The sequence below is a fragment of the Furipterus horrens genome, unplaced genomic scaffold, assembly GCF_987537825.1.
Source record: "Furipterus horrens unplaced genomic scaffold, mFurHor1.1.pri manual_scaffold_10, whole genome shotgun sequence".
In the NCBI taxonomy this organism is placed as follows: domain Eukaryota; kingdom Metazoa; phylum Chordata; class Mammalia; order Chiroptera; family Furipteridae; genus Furipterus; species Furipterus horrens.
The window spans coordinates 75,679,570-75,704,811 of NW_028327180.1; the positions used below are offsets into that span (position 1 = coordinate 75,679,570).

General features: G+C 38.8%; 1 protein-coding gene across 3 annotated transcripts in view; it reads left to right on the forward strand.

The window, feature by feature from the left end:
• The first annotated feature begins 2,393 nt into the window (after positions 1 to 2,393).
• The window catches only part of FAM13B (family with sequence similarity 13 member B), a 67,849-nt gene continuing 45,000 nt past the window's right edge, over positions 2,394 to 25,242 (forward strand). For all 3 annotated transcript variants that reach the window (XM_090288273.1, XM_090288275.1, XM_090288274.1), the window contains exons 1-4: positions 2,394 to 2,681; positions 18,802 to 18,968; positions 20,154 to 20,345; positions 20,764 to 20,976. In XM_090288273.1, the coding sequence (XP_090144399.1) occupies positions 20,189 to 20,345; positions 20,764 to 20,976 (370 nt within the window). In that variant the 5' untranslated portion in view covers positions 2,394 to 2,681; positions 18,802 to 18,968; positions 20,154 to 20,188. The remainder of the gene's footprint in view (positions 2,682 to 18,801; positions 18,969 to 20,153; positions 20,346 to 20,763; positions 20,977 to 25,242) is intronic.

The window sequence follows — 25,242 nt, forward strand, 5'->3', positions numbered from 1 at the left end:
AACTTTTGGTGTATGGGATGATATTCCAACCAATGGAGCCACCCAGCCAGGGCTATTTTGTCTGGTTTTTAAAAATTAAAGGTAGTATGTTGAACACACTAGTTACCTACTATAAAGTAGGGTCTGGAAAAGGCATCTTCCAAGGACATGTTCTTGAGTTTTACAGAGGAAATGGTCATTAAATCAATTCATTTTATTTTTGAGAGCCCATTTGTTGAAAGTAGGGCACATAAATGCAAGGGAGTCCCTCTCCTCTGGGAGCTTACAGTCTTGGGTTTCACACTCAGAGTAAAGTACCTATTACAGCCAGTTACGTTATCAAGGGCCTAAGTTGCATAGGTGGGACAGGTTCAGGAAGATTTTTGTTCTAAAAATTTACTCTCATGATTTTTATTAGATTATGATTGAGCATCAAACATGAAGTCACAGGTAAAGCTTCCATTTAAGATGTTTAAAAGAAGCTGTAAGGCCAACTGCATAGGCTGCTGCATCCCATTTGGGCTTCGATGAAACCAGAGTCTGTCTAGTCTTCAGTTTGGCAGCTTCAGAAACGTACATTTCACTTCACTCAAACTTAATCAGGCTCTGTGAAATTAATTTGGATAAAACAACTCAATAATTCAACCCAGTGAACAGAGGCTGATTTATAAACCATGATGTGAATTTATTGAAAAAGATGGTTCAGCTAGTATAACTGGAACCAGTCATGTGCCTTGGACAGTTGTTTTTTACTGGGTGTGCTGATTTACTCTGAGACCCTTGAGTGATGGGAAGGATACTTGGTGAGTTTGGAATCACAGTAGGGATCTTTGTATGTTCTTAAAGGATATTCAGAATTTAAGTTTGCTAGATATAAATTAGAAAAATGCAGAAATCTTATTATTTAAAAAAATTCTATTTATTTATTTTAGAAAGAGGGGAAGGTAGGTAGAAAGAGAGAAACATTGATGTGTGAAACATCAATTGGCTGCCTCTCGCTTGCACCCGAACCAGGGACCAGGTTTGCAACCCAGGCTTGTACCCTCCCCTTGGAATGGAACTGATGACTTTTCACTTTGTGGGTGACACCCAAGCAACTAAGCCACCGGCTAGGGCACGGCAGGGATCTTATTTGCTAATGTATCCCAAGAGACTAACACACAGTAGAAATTCAGTAAGTATTTGTTGACTGGGGGACTGAATCTGAATTTTTAACTGTCCTGACAATGGGTATTGTGCCAGGTCATTAGAATCAGTAACCTCTCTTCTGGTCAGAGTGTGAGCTCACAATACATTCTTATTCAGATTCTGCTCTTTACGGACCCCACCTTTCTTTTATGACAGCATCACCTGGACATGTGACACTTAGGTTACAGAAGACTTATTTTACTCTCTGATGACATATTTACAGATCATTTCATAGGGCGACTTTTTTTTTAAAATTTAAATCTTGTCCTAAGTTCTGTGAGGGTTCCTGTTTTACACTTTCCAGGTTTCTGACTTTCAGCTGAGGCAGGTAGGGGACAAGTGAATCGCGGTGGTTTATAATTTTATAGGCACTCAGAATTCTTTGTGCTGGTCTGGATCTACCCACTGCCAAGGAGTTTAAAAGCAGAACACTGCGTTCTACTCAATGGAGCATCTCAAAGTCCTTGATAGACTAAAGCAAAGCAGATTGGTTGAATATGCAAACTTTTGTGATTATGTGGGAGCTGCAAGGTCAGTCTGAGAGGCTATGAGAGCCAAGTACAGACTCCCCAGGCTCAGAGGTTCTCATTCTTTCTTCCTTTTTTCAGCTCTGTCTCTCAAACTCTGGTTTAGTATAGAAAGCGCACTGTGAACATATTGCCTATCGACTTTCACATTCCCAGACTCCCGGCACCAGAGGCATCTATACTCTCTCAGGGCTCCAGGTCCTGTCCCTAGGTGAAGAGGCAGGTTGGGGCTGGGCATGGTCCCAGATCTAACCCCCATGGCTGGGAACAGAAACGTGAGTCACCACCTCGGGCTGCCCGGCGGTTTTCGGTTTAGGTCTCGGGGCTCCTAACCTGGACAGGAGCACCCGAGTTATCCTGGCCTCTGCAGGGGGGCATGACCCCCTCCGCAGAGACTGGGCGCGACCTCAGTCTTCCGAATTGGTCCTGTATACCTCCCCAGTGTCCTCTATCCCCTCCCCAGTGTCCTCTGTCTTTTTTCCTACCTCCCGACTTAGGACCCCCAGACACTTCCGTCAGGCCCGCGCCCGACTATTCGCACCCTAACGCAGGGCCCAAATTTGGGAGAAAAACCGCGTTTCCAAAGTCCGCAGGGTGCAGACTGGCTGCAGGAGTCTGCAGGGTATCCCCGCCCTAGCGCGCCCTCGCCCCGCCCCCAAACGTCACGTCCGGCCCGGCCCCTGCCCGCCCTGCGCCCCCCGCTGTCCTCCCGCTCGCCGTTCCGGAGGCTCTGCGCCTCAGCCGTCGTCTCCGTCGCCGCTCCCGCCCCCTCTCCCGCGTCTCCGCCACTGCCACCGCCGAGGGCATCCGGGGGTCGCTATTCGGGCTGGCCCTGTGTCTCAGCCGTCTCTACAGCCTCTCGCCAGCTGTCGCCTTAGGAAGAGGCTCGCCGGCCGCGGAGCCACTCCAGGCCTCAGTTCTCGTCCTCTTGCCGTCGCCGCGGGTCCTGGAGAAGTGGCCGGGGAACGGGGCGTCGCGGTTCCAACGGTAGGGGAACGGGCGGGTGCCCGTACCTGCGCATGCGCGGGTCGCTGGTCGCGTCGGCTTTCCCCCCTCTGCCGCCCACCAGTGCCTTGTCCACCCGCGCACGGCTCAAGGGCGTTGCACTTGGGGGCTGGGGATCCTGGGCAGTACCCTGCAGGTGGGGCATTTCGTAGAGAAGACCCCCATTCTCGAGTGAGAGGAGAGAAAGCCGTGTCCCTGGCGGTGGGGGGTGTGTGGCAGTCTTCGATTTTTCAGTCGCTGCAGTGCGCGTGAGCGGGGTGTGCCTTCCCTCCTGGCTCCTCCAAAGTGGAAGAAGGCAGAGCAACCCACGCTTGTTTGCTAGCCTCCCCTGCACACCAGCCCTGCGCCATCTCCCTGCCCGCTTCCTTTATGCTGGGCAGCGAAGTTGATGAAGAAAAAAGAGTGTGGTTTATTCCGGGCTCGACTGCGCCCCTTTTAAAGATCACGTGAGATGAGTGGTTGCTGACTTCCTTAAATCGCTCGGAGAATATAGCCGAAATTGGGCTGTTGGTGCCCGGGGGACATGTCTAGAACGCACTCTGCGTAGGTCAGGCCAGAGCGTACAGCGTTAAGTTTCAGATGGGGCGCCTGGTTTCCGCGATAAGGTTATAGAAAATTGAGTCGGTTGGCACTTGCCCAGTGGGAAATTGGTAAACTTTTTTTTTTTTTGGTAATAAATTAAAAGTCAACTTGACTTTTATAGTCAGTTGCAGAATTTCATTTGGTTCCTCATTATGCCATCTAATTAATGGAAAAAGATACCTAAAGTATTGGGCATTTACCTTACTTTGAAGTTCCTGATAATGTAAAAATGGCAGCCAGAACCACAGTGCTGCTGTCTGTGAACATTAAATAACTGGGATACACTTAACTTTTTAAAAGGCAGACAGTAAAGGATAATTTTGAATTGTTGACTTTCTGGGTTAATGTGAGGCTACTTTTGTCTTCAACTTTCTTTTTTGTAACCTTGCAATACTTTTTGGCATGGGTTTCTCTCATTGGTACTATGCATTTAGTAAGTACTTGAATGGAATGGAATGAACTGGGCATTATTTGTATATTCATTGGCAGCCCCTTCTTACTTTCTTAATCTGTGCTGCTTTTAAAACTGGGGCAGTATTTTCTCCAATTTAATTGTGTCGCCAATTAGGGACCTGTGACACAGTTTAAATCCTTGGAAAGATGTAGAAAGGCATATCACAGTGTCATAAAATTCTTCATTGGATGAAGTAAGTGTTTTTTATTTTTTATTAGAATGCCATTGTTTTAGGACAGAAAATGGCTGAAGTGTTTTTCTTCATCAGTAAAATGACAACTACTTTTATTACCATTTATAAGTAACCTCAGTTTGCACTGCTTCCTCTTTCTCTGTATATTAACTTTAGTATTGGAGAAATAATAGCTGTATCTATACTTGGAAAAAAATTGTAACTGTATACATTACACAAAATTTACCATTTTAACCATTTTTAAGTGTGTAATTCAGTGACATTAAGTACATTCACATTGTTGTGCAACCATTATCACTTTTCCACTTTCAGAACGTTTTCATTATCCCAAACAGAACCTCTGTAAACAGTAATTCCCCATTCCCTCTCCTCTCTCATCCCCCTCCCCCAGCCCCTGGTAACCTCTGTTCTACTTTCTTTCTCTATAATTTGCCTATTTTGGGTACCTCATATAAGTGGAATCATAACATTGTCCTTTTGTGTCTGGCTTATTTAATTTAGCATGTTTTCAAGGTTCATGTTGTAGTATGTATCAGAATTTCCTTCCTTTTTTTCCCATGAGAGACAAAGAACTGAATGCGTGTTGTTTCATGGGTGGGACTCAGGCACTTGGGGGTATCAGTGGCTCTGCTGGGCAGCACGAAGGAAGGAGCTTCTCCTGCTGCTTCCTTATCCTCTTTGAATTCTTCCAGCTCTTGGCACTGATTCTCCTCAGGTGGCACCAGCTCCTCCCTCTTTCACTTTGATGTAGTCCTCAAACCACTGGGCCTGATTGGCAATCCAGAACATAGTCACAGGGAAGGTGAAGCAGAGTGTCATCTGAAACACCTCCTATTTCACCCTCATTTCACTTCCCCGAGGCTACAAAGCCACTTGAATTTCCTTCCTTTTTAAGGCTGAATAATATGTTTACCCATTCATCTGTTTATGGATGTTTGGATTGTTACCACTTTCTGGATTTTGTGAAACCAAAAGTAATGCTGCTATAAACATTAATGTACAAATATATGTTTGAGACCCTACTTTTAATTCATTTGGGTATATATGTAGGAGTATAGTTGACCCTAGAACAACAGGGGTTTGAATTGCACAAGCCCACTTGGATTTGTTTTTCACTAAATGCTGTTCTCTGCCTTATGATTTTCTTAACGTTTTCTTTTCTCTAGCTTTATTGTAAGAATATAGTATATAATAAATATAAAATATATTTTAATCAACTGCTTATGTTATTGGTAAGGCTTCCAGTTAACAGTAGGCTATTAATAGTTACTTTTGGGGGGACTCAAAAGTTATAATGGATTTTCAACTGAACAGGTGTCAGCACCCCTAATCCTTGTGTTGTTCAAGCGTCAGCTTTATATACCTTGGGTTTATTTTTGATCATATGATATTTATATGTTTAACTTATTGAGGTACATCCAACCTGTTTTTCAGGCGTCCAACATCTTTTACATTCCCACTCAAGTGTGCACAAGGTCTCCAACTTCTCTACATCCTCTCTTCCTCTCCAGTAGTTAACTTTTCTCTTTTGTTTGATTGTTGGCTTATTTGCTTGATAATAGCCATCCTAATGGGGGTGAAGTGGTATCTCACTGTGGTGTTGAACATCTTTTCATTTGTGTCTTTGGACAAATGTCTTTTCAAACCTTGTGCTAATTTTTGAATTGATTTTTGTTTGTTGTTGAGTTATTTTTGGAAAGGATTATTAAAAAATAACTTAAAAGTTATCTTGTACATGAGTTATATCTTTTATATCTGCAAAAGGTTTCTAATTATTTAGTAAGATACACTATATTTAGATCTCTACTAAATATAAGAGATATGTCTGGTTGGTATCCAGCCATGTAATATGAAAAATAGGGACATTTATTGAAGAAGATACAAGAAACATTGTACATAAGACAGTGACAACTCAGTCCCCTTCAAAGTAAGCACCTTGGGACCTCACACAGTTTCCCCAATTACCATCAGCTGCCCTGTTGTATTTTCCTGAATCTCATTGACGATCTGAAACCTCTTCCTTTTCAAAGGTGATTGTAGTTTTGGGAGAAGCCAGAAGTCACAGGGTGCCAAATATGGGCTGTAGATGGGCTGAGTCACCGGGGTGATTTGATGTTTCACCAAAAAACTCTGCACGAGACATGTTGCATGAGTAGGGGTGTTGTCATGATGAAGCTGCCAGTCACCAGTTGCCTACAGCTGTGGCCTTCTGAATCATCTGAATAATTTCTGTGAAGGAATGTTAAAGCTTAATGCAAAATTTGGTGCAGATTCGTTGTTCTACTTGCGTAGTTATTTTGAATGCAATGGCCACACAGTACACATGCTCACTCAATGGCGTCTACTGTCCCCCCTGACTAGTACAGTGAAGTTGCCATTGTTCACATGTGCACATTCCAGCCCGCTCTCCTTGGCTGTCAGGCTACATCGATGTCACACAAACCATTCTTGTTATATTAACAATGGCTGGACATTTTCCGGACAACTGCATATATATATCAGTACCAAGAACTTATGTCCATTACTTCAATATTACCAAGTCGTACCCATTAAATGAAGGACCTTTATTTATCAACGAGTAAGAATACTGTTCCTGAATTTTCCTTTGTGTACGTATAAAGTGGTTGTTAACACATTGTGTACGGGTGGCGAGAATTCTCGTCATTTCTAAAAGGCATTTAAATAACCCAATATGCAACGTGTTAATATGTCTAGGAGCAGAGGAGCGGGTTACTTGATGGAGAAAAATGAAGTGTAGTATGTACACAAGAATTTGACTTGAGTCACTGTTTCTGAAGTGAGGCAGTAATATGTAAGTAGGTTCACTTTGGGGACTTAGAGAAGAGCTGATTCTGATTGGAAATGGAAACAACGAAGGATATTTGGAATGGATTGGAATAAAGGCAGTTTTAATACACCCAGTCATAATCACATGGCACACAAGTAGGTATTAGTAGTAATAAATTTCAAGGGTAACTTATTATCAGATTGATTGATTCATTTACCAAATATTCATTTATCTCCTCCTAAATGCTAGGGAAACATTGAGGAGCAAAACCCAGGGTATCATTTGGTGATGATTGCATAACTGTAAATTTACTAGACATCACTGAGTTATATTCTTGAAATGAATGAATTTTATGGTATATATTAATAAATTATATCTTAGAGACTTCTGGTCAAGATGGAGATGTAGGTAGACACGCTGTGCCTTCTCATGCAACCATAGAAAGAATTACAGTCAGATCTCAAAAACAAATAACAACCAGAACTGTCAGAAAATGGAGCTGTATCGAAGTTCAACAACCAAGGATTTAAAGAAACCACATTCATTCAGACGGGTAGGAGGGGATGGAGACAGGGCCAAGTTGAGGAGGCAAAGAAATACGGCCCAAATGAGAGAACAGAACAAAATCCTAGAAAAAGAACTAAACGAAATGGATATAGCCAACTTATCAGATGCAGAGTTCAAAACACTGGTGATAAGAATGTTCAGAGAACTCATAGAGTATGGAAAACAATAAAGGAAGAAATGAAGAATACACAAAGTGAAATAAAAATATACAGGGAACCAAGAGTGAAGGGAAGGAAACCAGCATTCACATAAACAATTTACAACAAAAGGAAAAAATAAACATTTAACTAGAATAGAAAGAAGAAACAAGAATACAAAAAAAAAAAAAAAAATGCCGAGAGGTTTAGGAACCTCTGGGACAACTTTAAACGTAGCAGCATTCGAATCATAGGGCTGCCAGAAAAAGAAGAGGAAGGACAAGAAATTGAAAACTTACTTGAAAAAACAATGAAAGAAAACTTACCTAATTTGGAGAAGGAAATAGTCACACAAGTTTGGGAAGCATATAGAGTCCCAAACAAGTTGGACCCAAAGAGGACCGCACCAAGACATATCATAATTAAAATGCCACAGGTGAAAGATAAAGGGAGAATCTTAAAAGCAGCAAGAGAAAAACAGTTACCTGCAAAGGACCTCCCATAAGAATGTCAGCTGATTTCTTAAAAAAATCTTTGCAGGCAAAATAGGACTGCCAAGAAATATTCAAAGTGATGAAAAGCAAGGACCTAAAACCAAGAGTCCTCTGTCCAGCAAAGCTATCATTTAGAATGGAAAGGCAGATAAAGTGCTTCCCAGAGAAGGTAAAGCTAAAGGAATTCATCATCACCAAGCCATTATTACATGAAATGTAAAAGGGACTTATTTAAGAAAAAGAAGATCAAAACTATGAACATTAAAATGACAACAAACTCACAACTATTAACAGATGAATCTAAAAAACAAAAATAAAAGCAAACTAAGCAAACAATTAGAACAGGAAAAGAATCATAGATATGGAGATCATATGGAGGGTTATCAGTGGGGATGGGGAAGGGGGATAATGGGGGAAAAGGTGCAGGGATTAAAAAGCATAACTGGTAGGTACAAAATTAGACGGGGGTGGATTTTAAGAATAGTAAGGGAAATGGAGAAGCCAAAAAACTTATATGCACAGCACACATACAGCTGACAAGAATGTGTTTTCTATTATGCATATAAAATCGTGTACTTTTATTATTTTTTTTTAAAGGATCAATCATTGTGCTAATACCTAGTAGGAAGAACTAATTTAGCAGATATTCACTTTGACTTAATAGAAAATCATGCTAGATTACCAGACCAGTGACATTTAAGTGCATGTGCGGAAAGGGAACCTATTGGGAGCCATCTTTCCATAGCACACGACAGGCTTACCTTATAATCAGGACACAGGTATTTCAGATGTCACCCTTCTTCATATTTGCATAAGTAGGATTAAACTCTTTACTGTTTTTTATGTACTGATGTTTGACCCATGTAGAACTCTAGATCTTTTTGACAGATATCTCAAGAGGTCATCCTTTGGGGAAATTTATTTAATCTTGGAAACTAACTCCAGTACCTCATGATCTCCTTGGCTTTTTGAGTCAGAATTGTGGCTGGTTTCTAAGTAAATATGAGTGAAAACTTTGCCCTGTAATAGTGCTCATTTTAATGTTCTGGTTTCCTAAGCCTTTCATTAGAAAGATTTGCAGTTAGAAAGAGTGGCACATTCTGACAGCACTGTTTACAAATTCTGAAGTTTAGCTGAGTGACCTGAGGCTCATGATACATGTAAAAAGGGAATAGTGCCTGCTTCACAGCATTATTCTTGGTATGAGAAATAAACTGTAAAATATTTATAGATACTCCATTAATGATAGTTGCTTTTTCTTCTTGATTTACTTTGGCTATTGCTGGAAGTAGGTATGGCAGCTTTTAATCACTGAGGGAGGTGCCCTATCTTGTTAATCTTCTTAACTTTGAATAGCCAACATTATTGGCTTCTCACATATGTCTTTATTCAATGTATACTTAAAAAACTAAATTATGTGTCAGGCATTGTGTGAAGCATTTGGTGATACAGATATGAAATGACATGGTTACTGTCTTCAAGAATCTCTATTGAGAGATGGACATACTTTCAATTGTATGAGGTAATTGATAAAAAGGTGAGAGGTACATTAGGAACAAAGGAGAACTGCCTCAGGAAGTCAGGGAAGGTTTGACAGGAAGTTGGAGTTGAGACCTGAAGATCATTTTAAGTTTGATGAACAAGATTGGGCTGGTCATGGTGTTGAGTTAGGGCTCTAAGTACAGAAAACAGTATGTGCAAAACCTGGATGTGTGGACTGTGAACTTCAAGTAGCTAGGTATTTATTTCTGAAGAGTAGAGGTGGAGGAGTGGCAGGAAAGGAGAGTTTACTGGTAGGTGAAGTACTTGCAGACCACTCACTGGAGTTTACAGTTTATCCTGTATGCCAGAGGTTCTTTTTATTAAAAAAATAATTTATTTATTTGTTTATTTATTTTTAGAGAGAGGGGAAAGGAGAAAGAGAGGGAGAGAAACAACACTGTGTGGTTGCCTCTCACTCACACTCCTAACTGGGGACCTGATGTGCAACCTAGTAATGTGCCCTGACTGGGAATCGAACCAGCAACACTTGGCTCACAGGACGATGCTCAATCCACTGAGCCACAGCAGCCAGGGCTCAGAGGTTCTTAAACTGCTGAGAGACTGGCAATTTCTTCCTCTGCCCCAAACCCCATTGGCATTTATAATTGCCTGAAGAGGCTGTCATGGATGCTGGATTGGGGTTGTGGCTTTGCATTCTATACAGGGTGGGGCAAAAGTAGGTTTACAGTTGTTTCTGTGAAAAATAATACAGTAATTAATAAATAATTATACAAGGATAAGCTATGCATTTTGCATACTCGCAGCTGTAAACCTACTTTGAATAACCCCCTCCCTATCCCCAGATGAATTTGGAGAACCAGTGCACTGATCTCAAAAGTGATGTGCTGGCACTTTGGATGAGCAGATGACCTATGGGGGGGGGGGGAGAGTATGTAGTGTTAAATTTTCTATTTATTTTTAATCTTAAAATATTTTTCGTGTGTGTTTATGATATGTATAATGTTAGTATATTGTTCACTAATCTACTTTAGAAATACACGTACATATATGAGGGTTGTACTTGTAGTTTTTTTCCTGATCAAAAAATTTGGAGTCCAGAGTGCTAGGCAGTAGAAAAAATTTAGGAATTTTGTGCAGGAGAATTCAGGTTAGATTTTAGTATTGAGGAGATTGTTGAGAATAAATGAAGGGACTTAGTCTTAGGGGATTTTGTCTCTCTCTGGCTTTATCACTTTTGTCTTGATTTCAGTAGCTTGAAATCATAGGCGGAGGCTATAAAATAATGACTGTGGCCATAACCCTTTTGAGAGTTTGTTAAAATTAGGCAGCCTATTTACCAATAGATTATTTCTAGGTGCAAGCCCTGGCTGGTTTAGCTCAGTGGATTGAGCGTCGGCCTGCGAGCTAAGTGTCGCTGGTTCGATCTTCCAGTCAGGGTACATCAGAGAAGGAAAACTCTGACTCCAAAAAACCTCCGCTGCCTTGCGGCATACCTCTTCAGGGGAAAGGCTAAGGGAGTAAACCCCGACAGAAAATCCAGAGCCGGAGTCCCTAAGGCGGTTTGACGTTGTAGTCAACACCGGCAACTCCTGCGGCGCACCTGAACCCAAGCTGTATCGACTCCGTCTTTCCCTTGGACCCTTCAGCTGCGAAGAGAGGGGGGGTCTGCTGCATGGGCAACAGCAGACCCTCCATATCACCCTGCCCAGGCTCTGTAGCTTCAGCGTCATCGCAAGATGTCGATTCAACACGGGAGGAGACAGATACGATGTCACTCCCGAGTCGGACTGCACAGCCATTCTCGGCGGTGCAGATAGACTCTTGGGAAGCTACACCATCGTCTCTCGAGACGGACGGCTGCCGACGATTTCTAGGTGCAACCAGTTTTTGCCTAAATACTTTGAATAAGAGAGGAGTAATGAGCTGTCTTGAGGTGAATTGTTTTACATTTAGGGAGTTGCAGTCTGAAAAATATGTATCTAGTACCACAGTTTGGCAAGTGTAGTCCTACAAAATATGCCCAATTCCATTGTTCATTGTAGCTTTGTAGAATCACCACGGAGGAGGATTGTTCCCTCAAATAGTATGTTAAAGTGCACACAGATGAACAAATCCTCAAGCCTAAGGATAATAATTGTTGCAAGAAGCCCTTTATACATTTTGTTAAAGGCAAACAAGTTCCTAAACTTTTGAGTTTTAGAGCTCTCTTTAATTTAAAAACTTTCCACTAATGAATTCTTAGTTATGCTTTGATAAATTACTTAAGGGCAAAGTCTAATAATAGATTTAAATGACTGTGTTTTCCTGATCAGATAGCATCTATGAACACTTGACAGATAAGGTTATGTGCCGTCTGAGACATATGTTCAGCCTTTCTGTTTGCTTCTACCGTCTACTGTTAAGGATCTCAGACAAATTAATGTCTTGTCAGTTCCTCAGGCCAGGAAGGAACCACCAATTTGTTAGCATATTGGCAACTTTTGTAGTACTAACCTTGTTCAGTTAGAATGAAAGAGGTGTCTTTCCCTTTGCTTCAGTGAATTGTTCAGAGCTCACTAATGAAAAGCTCAATGTATGGAGCAGAGGTAAATTTATATTCCTTAAGCTTTGGTTCACTGATTTAAGAGTTAGACACAGCAGTTGTCTACAAATTTAAATCTGTTCCCACAGTTTATAATCTTTATTGAGACCTAGCTCCCTCTTGGCTTTTCTCTCTTCGTATCCTAGTGATAGGGGTTGTTTTTGGGGGTGGGGGGCTCTAGCAATTTTGAGATATCTCTTTTAAACTTCTCTCTGTAAATTGTATCCTATTGTGTCAAAAGCATGTTAGGCGACTTTTCTTGTTTATTTCTATTGAGTTTGAAGGTAGAACCTTTTACATGAAAATGATAATTTATCTTGGCAGCTACTGCTCTTACCATAGGTTGTCTTATGTGTAAAATGATACAACTTTTATTAGTATATTGCAGATCTGATCTATTACTGTTAGTGTTTTCTGATATTATTTGCTTTGAAAAGACTAAACTGATATCTAAAATCTGTGTCTTCAGTGCAGCTTTAATCTGTTTTTCTTAGTTCTGCTTTAGAGAAAATTATGTAGTAATTTCTGGATATGTTAGATAGCACAGAAGGGCCAAAGAAGATTGGTTCTTGAAATATGATTAAAAGAAATCTTTTATTTTTTTGTGGATGGAAGAGTATTGTATTCTATAATAAAAATGCTTTGATACTAAATAATATATTCAAGTGATGCAGTGCTTTATTTTTGCGATTCACTTTATTTTTTTTCAGCTTTATGGAAGTATTTATATAAAATAGCATTCACCAATTTAAATTGTTCAATTCTATAAGCTTTGACAAGTATATTAAGCAGTATAACCACCACTACCACAATTGTGACATAGAACATTTCTATCACCCCATAAAGTTCTGATGCTTTTTAGTTTTGTCATTAGTGAAATGGATATAATGAGATATCTACTTCCATAGGATTGTTGTAAGGATTAAATGATTTAATACATTTAAAGTACTTAAAATAGTCCTCGGCATATTGTAAGAGCTTAGTTAATGCTGTCTCCTTTTTATCCATAGTATTGATGTTGGTGTTCTACCCATTTTGAAAAGCCTCTCACTAATTTTATTAGGTATTTGAAACTTAGATTCTATGCTATTTTTTTAGTATATTTTATTGATTATAATATTACAGTTGTTCCAATTTCTTTTCCCTTTGCGCTCCTCTGCCCAATACCCCCCTTCCCTCCAGCAATCCCATCCCCTTTTAGTTCATGTCCATGGTTTGTGCATATAAGTTCTTTGGCTTCACCCTTTCCTATATAATTCTTAATTCCTCCTATTTTGTTCCTACCAGTTATGCTTCTTGATCCCTGAACCATTTCTCCCCCTTCCTCCTCCCAGCTGATATCCCTCCAAATGGTCCCCATACCTGTTCTGGTGGTTTGCTTAGTTTGTTTTTGTTTTTATTTTTTTTAGGTTTTGTTGTTGATAGCTGTGAGTTTGTTGTCATTTTACTTTTCATAGTTTTGATCTTCCTTTTCTTAAATAAGTTCCTTTAACATTTCATATAATAATAAGGGCTTGGAGACGATGAACTCCTTTAGATTTACCTTCTCTGGGAAGCACTTTATTTGCCCTTCCATTCTAAATGATAGCTTTGCTGGACAGAGGAATCTTGGTTTTAGGTCCTTACTTTTCATCACTTTGAATACTTCTTGCAGTTCGTTCTTGCCTGCAAAGATTTTTTGAGAAATCAGCTGATAGTCTTATAGGCACCCCTTTGTAGGTAACTCTCTTCTCTTGCTGCTTTTAAGATTCTCTCTTTATCTTGAACCTTTGGTATTTTAATCATGATGTGTCTTGGTGTGGTCCTCTTTGGGTCTAGCTTGTTTGGGACTCTCTGTGCTTCCTGGACTTGTATGTCTGTTTCCTTTGCCAAATTTGGGAAGTTTTCCTTCATTATGTTTTTACATAAGTTTCCAGTTTCTTTCTTTTCCTCTTCACCTTCTGGCACCCCTATGATTCGGATGTTTAAAGTTGTCCCAGAGGTTTCTAAGCCTCTCCTCATTTTTTAAAAATCTTATTTCCTCAGTCTGTTTTTTTCTTCCTCATGTTCCAAATCATTGATTTGAACCCCAGTTTCCTTCCGTTCATCATTGGTTTTGTGTAGATTTTCCTTAGTTTCACGTAGCATAGCCTTCGCTTCTTCCCTTATGTGTTTGCCATACTTAAGCACATCTGTCAGGTCTGAGCATCTTTATCACCAGTGTTTTGAACTCTTCATCTGTTAGGTTGGCTATCTCCTCGTCACTTAGTTCTCCCACTGGAACCTTGATCTGTTCCCTCTTTTGGGCCATACTTCTGTGTCTCCTGATCTTGACAGTTTCCTGTGTTTGACTTTGTGTCTTAGGTAGAGCTGTTGCACCAGTTACATTGTAGGGGTGGAGCCTTAGTTATTTGTCAGTATCGGGGACCTGTTTCACCATGTTGTGGTGCTGTCTGTGGGAGTGGGGTGAGAGGGAACAATGCTGCTTGCTCAACACTCTCCCCTTTTCCAGGCACTTCTCCTGCTTCCTGTATGGACAGGCGCCTCTCTAGCTGTTGCTCTGGCTGAGGTTTGCAGAGTGGGTGGGTCTGTGGACATTCTAGAGCCATGGGGCCTCTAAACAAATGGACTCTGCTGAGAGACGGGTAGTTTTTTCCTCTGCCCCAACCCCCACTGGTTTTCACAGTCAGAAGCAATGAGGCTTTACTTTCCGTAGCGCTGGAACCATGAGCTTTGGGGTCTGGTCTGGTGCTGGGAGCCTTCCCAGATGTCCCTCCCTACTTTTTTAAATGTGTGACCGCTTTTTGTGGGCTGGCCACTGCCGTTATTGCTGCTGCCTCCACACTGTGTCCTCTCTGCCTCAGCTCTGCCGCTCCTACTTCTCTGGATGAGTATTTCTTCTTTATATTTTTGTTTGTTGGAATTCCATGCAGCTGGATTTTCTGGAACTTCTGGTTGTCTCCAGTTTTGAGGTAGTTGTATTCCTTCTTAGTTGTGGAGGGAGACACACCATGTCTGTCTAGGCCTCCATCTTGGCTGGAAGTTTACCAGATTATATGCTATTAAGAAAGGTATTGCTGTGATACTAAATGGAATTGAGTGGAGTGCAGAAGTACCCTGAGCCTTGACAGAGTTCAGATTGATAGATATAATTTGAAGGTACACTTTCCTGAATATGCATCAGCTGACTTTATCAATAATTGGTATTTAATTGCATTACTTTTATCATTCTTGTTTCATAGTAAAGTACATGATGTAAAATTCAAGATTTTTTATTCATTGTCAATACCACCATGCTAGGCAATTGTCACTTGTGTTTAAAATGATTTTCTTGGTGGCTTTTTTTTTTTTTCTCGTTTTGATTCATAATAAAACCATGCTTTTGAAAGTTCTTGGTTATTTTGAAAGTCTACACACTGCTGTCTTTGTCAAAACTTTAAATTGCTTTTTTGTATTTTATTGATCCTATCAAGACACTTCATCAGATTCCTTTAGGATATTTTTCTGTGGTATCAGCCAGATGCTTTTTTTTTTTTTCCCCCTCCTTTTTTTGGGAATTAGATATTGTAGTTTAGATGTTTTATTAGTTTTTTGGGGCTATATCATGACAAATTACTACAAATGTGGTGATTCTGAAACAATAGAAATTTGTCTCTCACAGATCAAGAGGCCAGAAGTCTAAAGTCAAGGTGTGGGCAGGGCCCTGTCCTTCTGCAGGTTCTTGGTGAGAATCCTTTCTTCCCTCTTTCAGCTTCCTGTGGCTCTTGATGTTTCTCGTGGCAGCATAACTCTCTTTTCATCCTCCATCTTCATATGGCCTTCCTACTCGTGCTGTGTGTCCTGTCTTATAAGGAGACAAGCATTTCAAGTGTCACCTTTCTTCATACTTGCATAAGTAGGATTAAACTTTTATAAGGACACCAGTCATTGGATTTAGACTCACCCTATAAATCTGGGATGATTTCATTTTGAGATACTTAACTAATTGCATATGCAAAGATTTTATTTCCAAATAAGGTCATATAAGATTTTGGGGGACGTTATTCAACTCACTACATATATTTACATGATTTGAGCTCTGAAAAGTGATGGGAAGCAGGACTAAGTAATGTCAAAAACTATTTTGCAGTCTGCAGAAGTAGTATTTTGGGCTGCTCCAGTCTGGGTGCCCTCAGCAGTATGCTCTTATGTAGAGGTCTCAAGTGAATAATTGTGGGCTAGTAGGGCTTGGAGCATAGGACTGCCCTTATTAAGTACCTTTCGGCATGCTGGGAATAAATGACCTCCTAAAATATGTGTAAGATTTTGTGATTAGTTTGAGTGATAAAATGTGAGATTCTATGATAATTTAAAAATTGTGAACATTTACTTAGAGCAATAGTGTAATGATTAAGAGCAGTGGTTCCCAATCTGTGGGTTGCGGCCCCTTTAGAGGTCGAACGACCCTTTCACAGGGGTTGCCTAAGACCATCGGAAAACACATATATAATTACATATTGTTTTTGTGATTAATCACTATGCTTTAGTTACGGTTGGAGGTCACTGCAACATGAGGAACTGTATTAAAGGGTCGCGGCATTAGGAAGGTTGAGAACCACTGATTAAGAGCAAGGTCTTTAAGAGTCAGAATTTAAATCCAGTTCAAACTCTCTCGGTTCAACTTCTAACTGACTCTAACAGTTGGGATTACTTTGGGTAAATTGGTAAACCTCTATGCAATGTCTCACTACAATAAGGGTTCAAATAATACCTTAGCCCTGCTGGGTAGCTCAGTTGGTTGGAGTACAGTCCCGTACACCGAAAGGTTGCGGGTTTGATTCCGGGTTGGGGTGCTGATCAGTGTTTCTCACTATAAAGTCAATAAACATATCCGTGGGTGAGGATTTAAAAAATAATAATACCTTATCAATGCAGGTAAAGTGCATGAACTGCCTGGCACATAGTAACTGCTCATTTAATATTAGCTGCTGTTGCTTTCATGATTGTTGTCAATGCTCTTCAGGAGAAAAACTCAACAGCTGAAAAGTTTATGCCTTTGTTTTTCTAGTAGTAAGGATGAATTTGTACTGATGAATTTATAGATTTCTACCTAGCATTGCCTTGGGAAAGATGCTTTTCAGATTGTCTAGTTAGAGGCTGGGAGTAGTAGAGAACACGGGATGAGATAATTGGTTCTTGGTCTCACTAGCAAGACTCTAGACTAGTAGCCATTTTAGTGATGTATATAGAACTTGCCTCTGACAGACTTTTCCAATGAGTATTTATTATACATCAAGCACAAATATGTCATGAGGTATCAACTTGAATTTTAATGTTAAGTTTTTTAAACATCTTGTCCCTGAAGCTAACCTCTCTAAAGGATCTTCCATATCTGTGAGTCCCTCATCCATGGGTTCAACCCAGGAGCGGATGGAAGCTATTTGGGGGAAAAAAGCTTGTTGTTGCTGACGTGTGTTATGTAGTTAGGCCTATGATGGTTGGTATTGAATATGTACAGACTTTTTTCCTTGTCATTATTACCTAAACAATATAATGTAATAACTATATACATAGCATTTACATTGCATTAGGTATTATAAATAATCTAGAAGTGATTTAAAGTATAGGGAGGATGTGCGTAGGTTATATGCAAATACTGTACTGTTTCATACAAGGGACTTGAAAACCTTCAGATTTGGTTTCTGAGGAGGGTCCTATAACTAATCCCCCATGGATACTAGGAGAGGAATGATTGTAACTTTGAAGTTGTTTTTTGGATTAATAGACTACATGTTTTAGCAGGTATTTCAGGATGTTTTAGAAATAATCATCTACTAAGGATTTGTTGTGGGAATGTGGTTTTCCTTCTCAGTTTTTAATGTTCCTTCTAAAAGGTATATGTACTAATAGACTTAAAAAAAACTGCATTGAATGATAATACTCTTCTGCTTTTCTGCTTACCTGAACCCTGAACTCTCTTAAGCAGAATACTGCAATGCAGTTTACTGAGCTTATTAAAAGATTTTTCAAATAGATGACAACAATTCACAGATGATTAAACATATTGCCAGAGGCTTTTCCCCTTCTTCCCCTCTCTCTCCAGCCTGTTTGCTGCTCTTTTAACATGATGCAAAGAAGAGAATGGAAACTGATTCTCTGTGTATTACATGCATGTATTATCTCAGTTAAATTTAATAGGCACCTAGGTGTTTCTTTTACATAAGGAAACCCAGGCTTAGGGACATGGAAGTTGTTCAAGTTCAGTCTACATGGTGGAGTTGATATTTGAGTGCACGCCCTTCTGATTCTGTTAACTGTTCTTTTCCAACATGTGCTATTGCCTTTCAAAATCAGAAAGCTCAGATTAGTTCTTGTTAAAATACTTCTTGTATACAAAAAAAAAAAAAAAAAAAAATAAAGTACATAAGTGAAGTTCCAGGCTTAAAATTATATCTTCCATTCTTTGATCTGAAAATGTTTCCATGTTTTTTTGTTCTGAGGATGGAATGGAACTGGGTGGGGTGTATATATTTGCAAATGATGGGTCCATTGAGGAAAACAGATTATTTGAATAATATAATCCCTGAACATATGTACTGTCAAAGATTCTCCTGTACAATTCCGTTATTTATTTTTAGCAGAAAGATTCTTACCCTGGTTAACCATCATAGTTTTATACTTTGTGCGAGATTTTGCTCTTAAGTAGGTCACAGACATTTTTTAGGCAGAAGAGTGCCTTTCACCGTAGGCACCTTCCTAAGTGAACCTCACTGCTTATTCTAGTCTCTTCTCACAGTTAAAGATGTTGTGGGAAATTAAAAGAATTGTTTTATTTTTTCTTCTAGATTAACTGCTGAAGTACTGATCGAGTTCTGCGTTTCTTCAATGAGGAACTACAGGCTGATCTTCTGCCATAATCTCAAACAGCCATAAATGACATACGAATGCTTGCTCAGTGAGGGTAGCTGGTGCAGAATCTGTTTTTTAAACTTAGGTGTTTAAGTACTCAAAGGTAAAATTTCAAAATGGTAATTATCTCATGCTGTATGAGTCCACAGAGATTTTGCAGTTTACCTCCTGTACTGGTTATTAATTTTAGGTTTTGTAGTCATTAGCTGGCACCAGATGTGTTGAAGAAGGGATCTTGCTTGTTTAAAACTGTTTAAATTTATGGCATTTGCTGTCCTTAAGTTAGAGTGGATACATCTATTCTACATCTGGACCTTATTTTTATAAAAACTTCAGAATATTAAGCAGATTAATTTTTTAATCTTTCTCTTGTAGTGTAAAAGGAGTTGTTTCTCTAGGTTGATGAAAAAAGCCCAGTTTGTGTCATTTTGTTCATTATCAACTTTTGGAAAAGGTTTTCTTTCTTTTAAAAACAATCCTTTTCTACATAATGTGTTTATTTTAGAAAGTGAATTTTTTGGGGGATTGTTTTTTTGATGCTTCAGATATTGGAAACATTGTTTTCTCCTTCTCTTTTATTGATCACAGTTCCTACAAAGTTAAGACAAATGACTTAGTTCTTCTGAACTAGACTGGCTGTGCAGATTTTTATTTTGAAAAATTATGAAATAGGATTGATAAAAGAACATTCTCATTGAAAGTTGATGTTTAGAACTGAAAAGTTCCCTTTGTTTATAAAGACATATTATGATTCCTCTGTCATGTAGAGATAAGAACTGTTTAATCTTGTTCTTATTAGCCCGTTGTTTATAAAAAGTGATTTTTAGCCTGTCACTTTGTAAAAGTGATTCTTTCTTACTTGGGTGCTTATGAATGGAGGGATTAGATGAGCTTCATATCACAGAGTCCAGAAATGATTGAGTTTGTCTTTTTACCTGTGTCATTAATAAGTTTGGTCAGTAAAAGTGTTCTTGGAACCAGATTTGCCCCTTCATTTGTCTTTGGGATATTAACGTCCTTTACTAAGTGTAATGATCAATTTTGCCGTTGTTTGATAAATATGCAAGTGCTAAATGGAGTATTCAGAACTAACCCTACACAGTAGAAAATGCTTAGATGACTGTATTGAGCTTCATTTGTAGAACACACTATGGGCCTGATAACTGGAACATGTTTAATAGATGAGAACACACTGAGGTTTAAAGCCTTTTTCTTTACTGTATTTAGTCATATTGCCACTGGAAAATCATTATAGTCTTCTTTGTTGTTGTTGTTTTTCATTTGGCAGAAAAGACAGCTTTGATTTCTGGCTGCAAAAAAGATATGAGGAAGAGCTCCTCCCCTTCCTTGAGTAACTGCAACTCCGTTCTTGCTAACAAAATATTTGGAATTCCACTTGATGAGCTGCAGCAGGGAGGACATCCAGACAATGAGGTTCCGTTCATAGTCCGCCACGTTGTGGACTATATTGAGGAACATGGTATACATTTCCTTACTTTGAGGGCTAGCCTTTGTTTTAATAAACACAACTTATCCTTTCTGATGTTGGATTTTTTTTTTTTTTTGAGCATGGAAAGTCCAAAATATAGTGAGGAAAACAATAGAAATTCTTTTTTATGTTTTAGTGTGTTTTATGCTCAGAAATGCCCAGCATAGAGCATTTTTAATGGGGGGTAATAGGATTATTTTATTGGATAATAGGGGGTGGGAAGATAGAATATCCCTCAGGACAGAGTTAATATGTTTCTAGATGTATATAATTGGAAGGTGTTTAGCCCAGTCAGGGGAGCTAAGAATGGCTTTCCAAAATTATGAGTATTTTAAGTTGATTGGAGAATGAATATATGACCAAGTAATTGAAGTTGAAGCTTATTTAATTTTGTCTTGAACTAATGTAGGAGGTCTGGAGCAACAAGGACTTTTCCAAGTCAATGGAAATGCTGAGACAGTGGAGTGGCTTCGGCAGAGATACGACAGTGGAGAAGAAGTGGATTTGGTTAAGGAAGCAGATGTGCCCTCAGCTATTAGTCTTCTTAGGTTTTTCCTTCAGGAACTTCCAGAACCTGTTATCCCTGGCAGTTTGCATATTCACTTGATGCAGCTTTCTCAAGGTAACAAAATTTAATTCTTATCAATCAATCATTTAACATTGATTTCAAAGTCCTTACCTTTTAGAAATCTTGATGTGTAAACGGTAATTATAGTATAATAGTTTTGATATTTATTTCTTATGTTCCCTTTTGGAAAGATAAGCTCTTTGGGGCTCTATGGTCTAGTCAAGGAATGGCAAATTACTAGATTGCTCTGGTACTTTTTACTTTTTATAATTGGTCAAAGATACAGGGTTAGAAGGAGAAAAGGCAAGCGATAAGAACAAGGAGTAGGAAGGTAGAAAAAGAAGGTGATGTATGTGGCAGAGGGTTCAATCCCCAGTCAGAGCGCCTATGAGAAGGCAGCTGTTCGATGTTTCTCTCTCACATCTTCACATTGATGTTTCTTCCTTCTTCCTCTTCCCTGTCCCCTCCCTCTTAAAAAACCAATGAAAAAATATGTCCTTGGGTGAAGATTAAAAATGGTAATATATAAATACTTCCTAAATGCAGGACATTTTATAATAAGTTTATGCGTATCCTTAGGCATTATGTAGTCAGAAAAGGAGGATTTCCTTTTGGGAGTATTCTCCATTTTATTTCTTAAATTTTAAGCACTTGTGAGCCTAAATTAGTGAATTCCTCTGATTTATGTATAAAGGTCATTACAGTGAAATTTTATGACCCTCTTATATATGTTTTCTTCTGTACAGCTAGATGATGGAGCTTACTTTTAACTTCTTTCCCCCCAAATATCACATTTTTTGGTTTTAATTTCTAAATTTCTTTTTTAAATTTTAAATAAGGTGTTTTTCACTTATGTTTGTTTGGTTTTTTAAAAATATGTTATTTTTTTATTTTTAAAGAGAGAAACATCAATGTGTGAGAGGAACATCAGTTGGTTGGCTCTTGCAAGCCCCCAACTAGGGATCTGGCTGGCAGCCCACACATGTGCCTTAACTGGGAATCAACCAGTGACCTTTTGGTTTGTAGGCTGGTGCTCAATCCACTGAGCCACACCAGCCAGGGCTGAATTTGTTTCTTCATTTTTTTGTAGGGGTTTTATTTATTTGTCTGTGTATTTATTTATTTAAACTCTGATTTGTTGTCTTAGTTATTTATGCCTTTATTTGTTTATTCTTGTATGTGCCCTGACCGGGGATTGACCCTGAACTGCATGTCTTCTTGTAGGGTTTTTCTCAGATGTTTGTATTAAGTTGCCTAATGAGCATTTTGCATCCATTAGATATGTAATGAAACCGATGTGTTAGAATTTTCTGAGCTTTTTTTATGGCTCTAGAGTCATTTGTTTTGTTTTATAGTGATAGAGCTTTATGTTCCCTGTATTAGCTGAATTGTAGACAAGTCTTTAAAGTTTCAAGAATCAGATAATCTTTCAGTCTTGAATGAAAATTTATAAAAGGATTATTGTAATGAGACTTACTGGTAATAAAGTCATTGACTCATTGAGACTATCAGAAACTATATCACTAGGATTGTCATTTTGTTTATTCATTTAAAAGTATAACAGCATTATATACTATGTTATCTATCATTCATGGAATTATAAAATATAAGTAATTTTTAAAAATATTTTATTTATTTATTTTTAGAAAGGGAAAGGGAGGGAGAAAGAGAGGGAGGAACGTACTGCAAGAGAGAAACAGCATTTGGTTGCCTCTGTATGTGCCTCAACCGGGGACTGAACCTGCAACCTAGGCATGTGCCCTGACTGGGGATCAAGCCAGCGACCCTTGAATTGTGGGATGATGCCAAACTAACTGAGCCACACTGGTCAGGGCTGACTAATTAATTTTGAAGGAAAGGAATTTAAGGTGTGCAAAAATGTTTATGGCCCATGAGTCCTTCAGTGTTACAATATGGAAAATCGATCATTCCCTTCCATTTCCCAATTCCATAACCATTAGCATATGTGTGTGTATGCATGCACTCGCAACCACATACACACCCATTCTTTAATAGCTATGCAGATGGATGTGGCAGTACTTGAAGTGGTATTGGCATTTCTGTTGTAATATAATGTATTTTATTTTGTTTATTCATCCTTTGACTATTCGTCTAAGAAGGTCTTTGCTTTGGACTAAGATTTCCCTTTCCATTTTTGTAGGTAAATATTATGTTAATATTTAGCTGACATTCACAAACACACGAGATTATTGCTTTTAAGATCATGGGGGGAGCATTGTTGCAGTTGCATTTAAGTTAGTGTTTTTAAAAAGTGGTTTTTATTTTCTGTGGTAGCAGGACAGTGCAATGTGGCATTTCTGGTGTGATTAGATCTTTCATCTAAACCAGGATTTCGTGCCCTTGCTAGTTAGCTCAGTTGGTTAGAATGTTGTCCCAGTATACCAAGGTTGTAGGTTCGATATCCAGTTAGGGCACATACAAGAATCAGCCAATGAATTGCATGAACGGGTGGAACAGCAAATCCATGTTTGTTCCCTCTCTCTCTTTCTAAAATCACTAAATAAGAAAATAATTAAAAAATATAGGATTTTACAACCTTGGCACTGTTGGTATTTGGGCTAGATCAGTGGTTCTCAACCTGTGGATCGCGACCCCTTTGGGAGTCGAATGACCCTTTCACAGGAGTCGCCTAAGACCATCAGAAAACACATATATAATTACATATTGTTTTTGTGATTAATCACTATGCTTTAGTTATGGTTGGGGATCACCACAACATGAGGAACTGTATTAAAGGGTCGCGGCATTAGGAAGGTTGAGAACCACTGGGCTAGATAATTCCTTATTACAGGGTGTTGTCCTATGAATTGTAGGATGTTTAGCAAGATCCCTCGCTTCTACTCACTAGATGCCACTAGCACCCCTTTCCTCCAGGTTATAACAGTTATTCCATTTATTGTCAAATGCTGTCAGTCACTGATTTTAGACCTTGGTTTGTCCAACTACTTATATACATGATGTTTTGGTAGGAAGTACAGTTCCCAGTTTTGTGACCAATGCTTGAAAGTATTGCTAGTCAGGGGGAAACTTCTTTGATATGTACATATATATTTTTTCCAGGATATGATTTAACTAGGAAGTAGGCTCAAAAGGAAAGAAATTTAAGCAGATGTATAATTTATGAGTGTGTGTGTCTGTGTATGTATGAAATACTTCTCTGCCTTATTTGAAGACTTGAGAAACAGCCTGATAGGTATAAATAGTTTTGTGTAGTAGAAACGTGCAGACAAAAGTAGAACAACATGGACTATGTACTGTATTTCAAGTAAAAACAGTATTGCCTACAATCTTAATAAAATGTTTTAGTGTTCCAGCATCTTTTCTTGGTGATTGTGTACTTAGCTTATTCAACTAATATGTATTGAATAACTGCTATGTGCTAGACACTGATAGATTCTAGGAATGCAGCTGTGAACAAAACTGGTTAAAGATGTCTCCCATTGAACTAAAATTCTAAAGGGCTTAAGGGGAAACACAACAAAATAGGTGGTAAACCAAATAAATGTAGATGGGTGTGTTAGATGTGATAAGTGCTACAAAACTACAGGGGGTGTTATGTAGAATTTGTCAGTGTTGCTATAGTCGTTATATTGATAATGTTAATTGCTTGCATGGATTTTTTGAGTTGATCTGTGTGATTTTTCTAAATAATGCTTTTCTGCTAAATGCTTAGGTTAAAAATTTCCACCAATTATAATAAGGCATGATGGTTTAGAAAACATTAAGACAGGAACTGTTCCATCCAGTTATAAAATCAGAGTACCTGAATGAAGAATTGTTACTGGCTGCATTTTAAATTTTAAGTAAAACTCGTGACTAATAAGCCTTTCCTGATAATCTTCTTAGACGTGTGTTATTTTTCACAGATGGCCAATATCATGATCATAACCTATATTAAGAATTTTTTAACCAATAATTTAAGAATTAATTTTAAGGACCTGAAGGAAAATATTTCTAAAAATTAGATTTATTTTCACTATTTATTGAAGCAATAAATTGCTTCATTTTGAGAGTACCTCTGAGAAAGTACCTTTTTAAAGAGTTTTTATTTTTTATAAGACTTTATTTTTATTGAGAGGGGAAGGGAGGGTGGAAGATAGGGAGAAAAACATCAATGTGTGGTTGCCTCTTGCACACCCCCAATTGGGACCTGGCCCACAGCCCAGGCATGTGTCCTGATTGGGAATCAAACCCATGACTCTGGTTTGCAAGCCTGGCACCCAGTCCACTGAGCCATACCAGCCAGGGTGAGAAATTGTCTCTTTTAACCTTTTTGAATGCCATGTGTAATTTGAAATT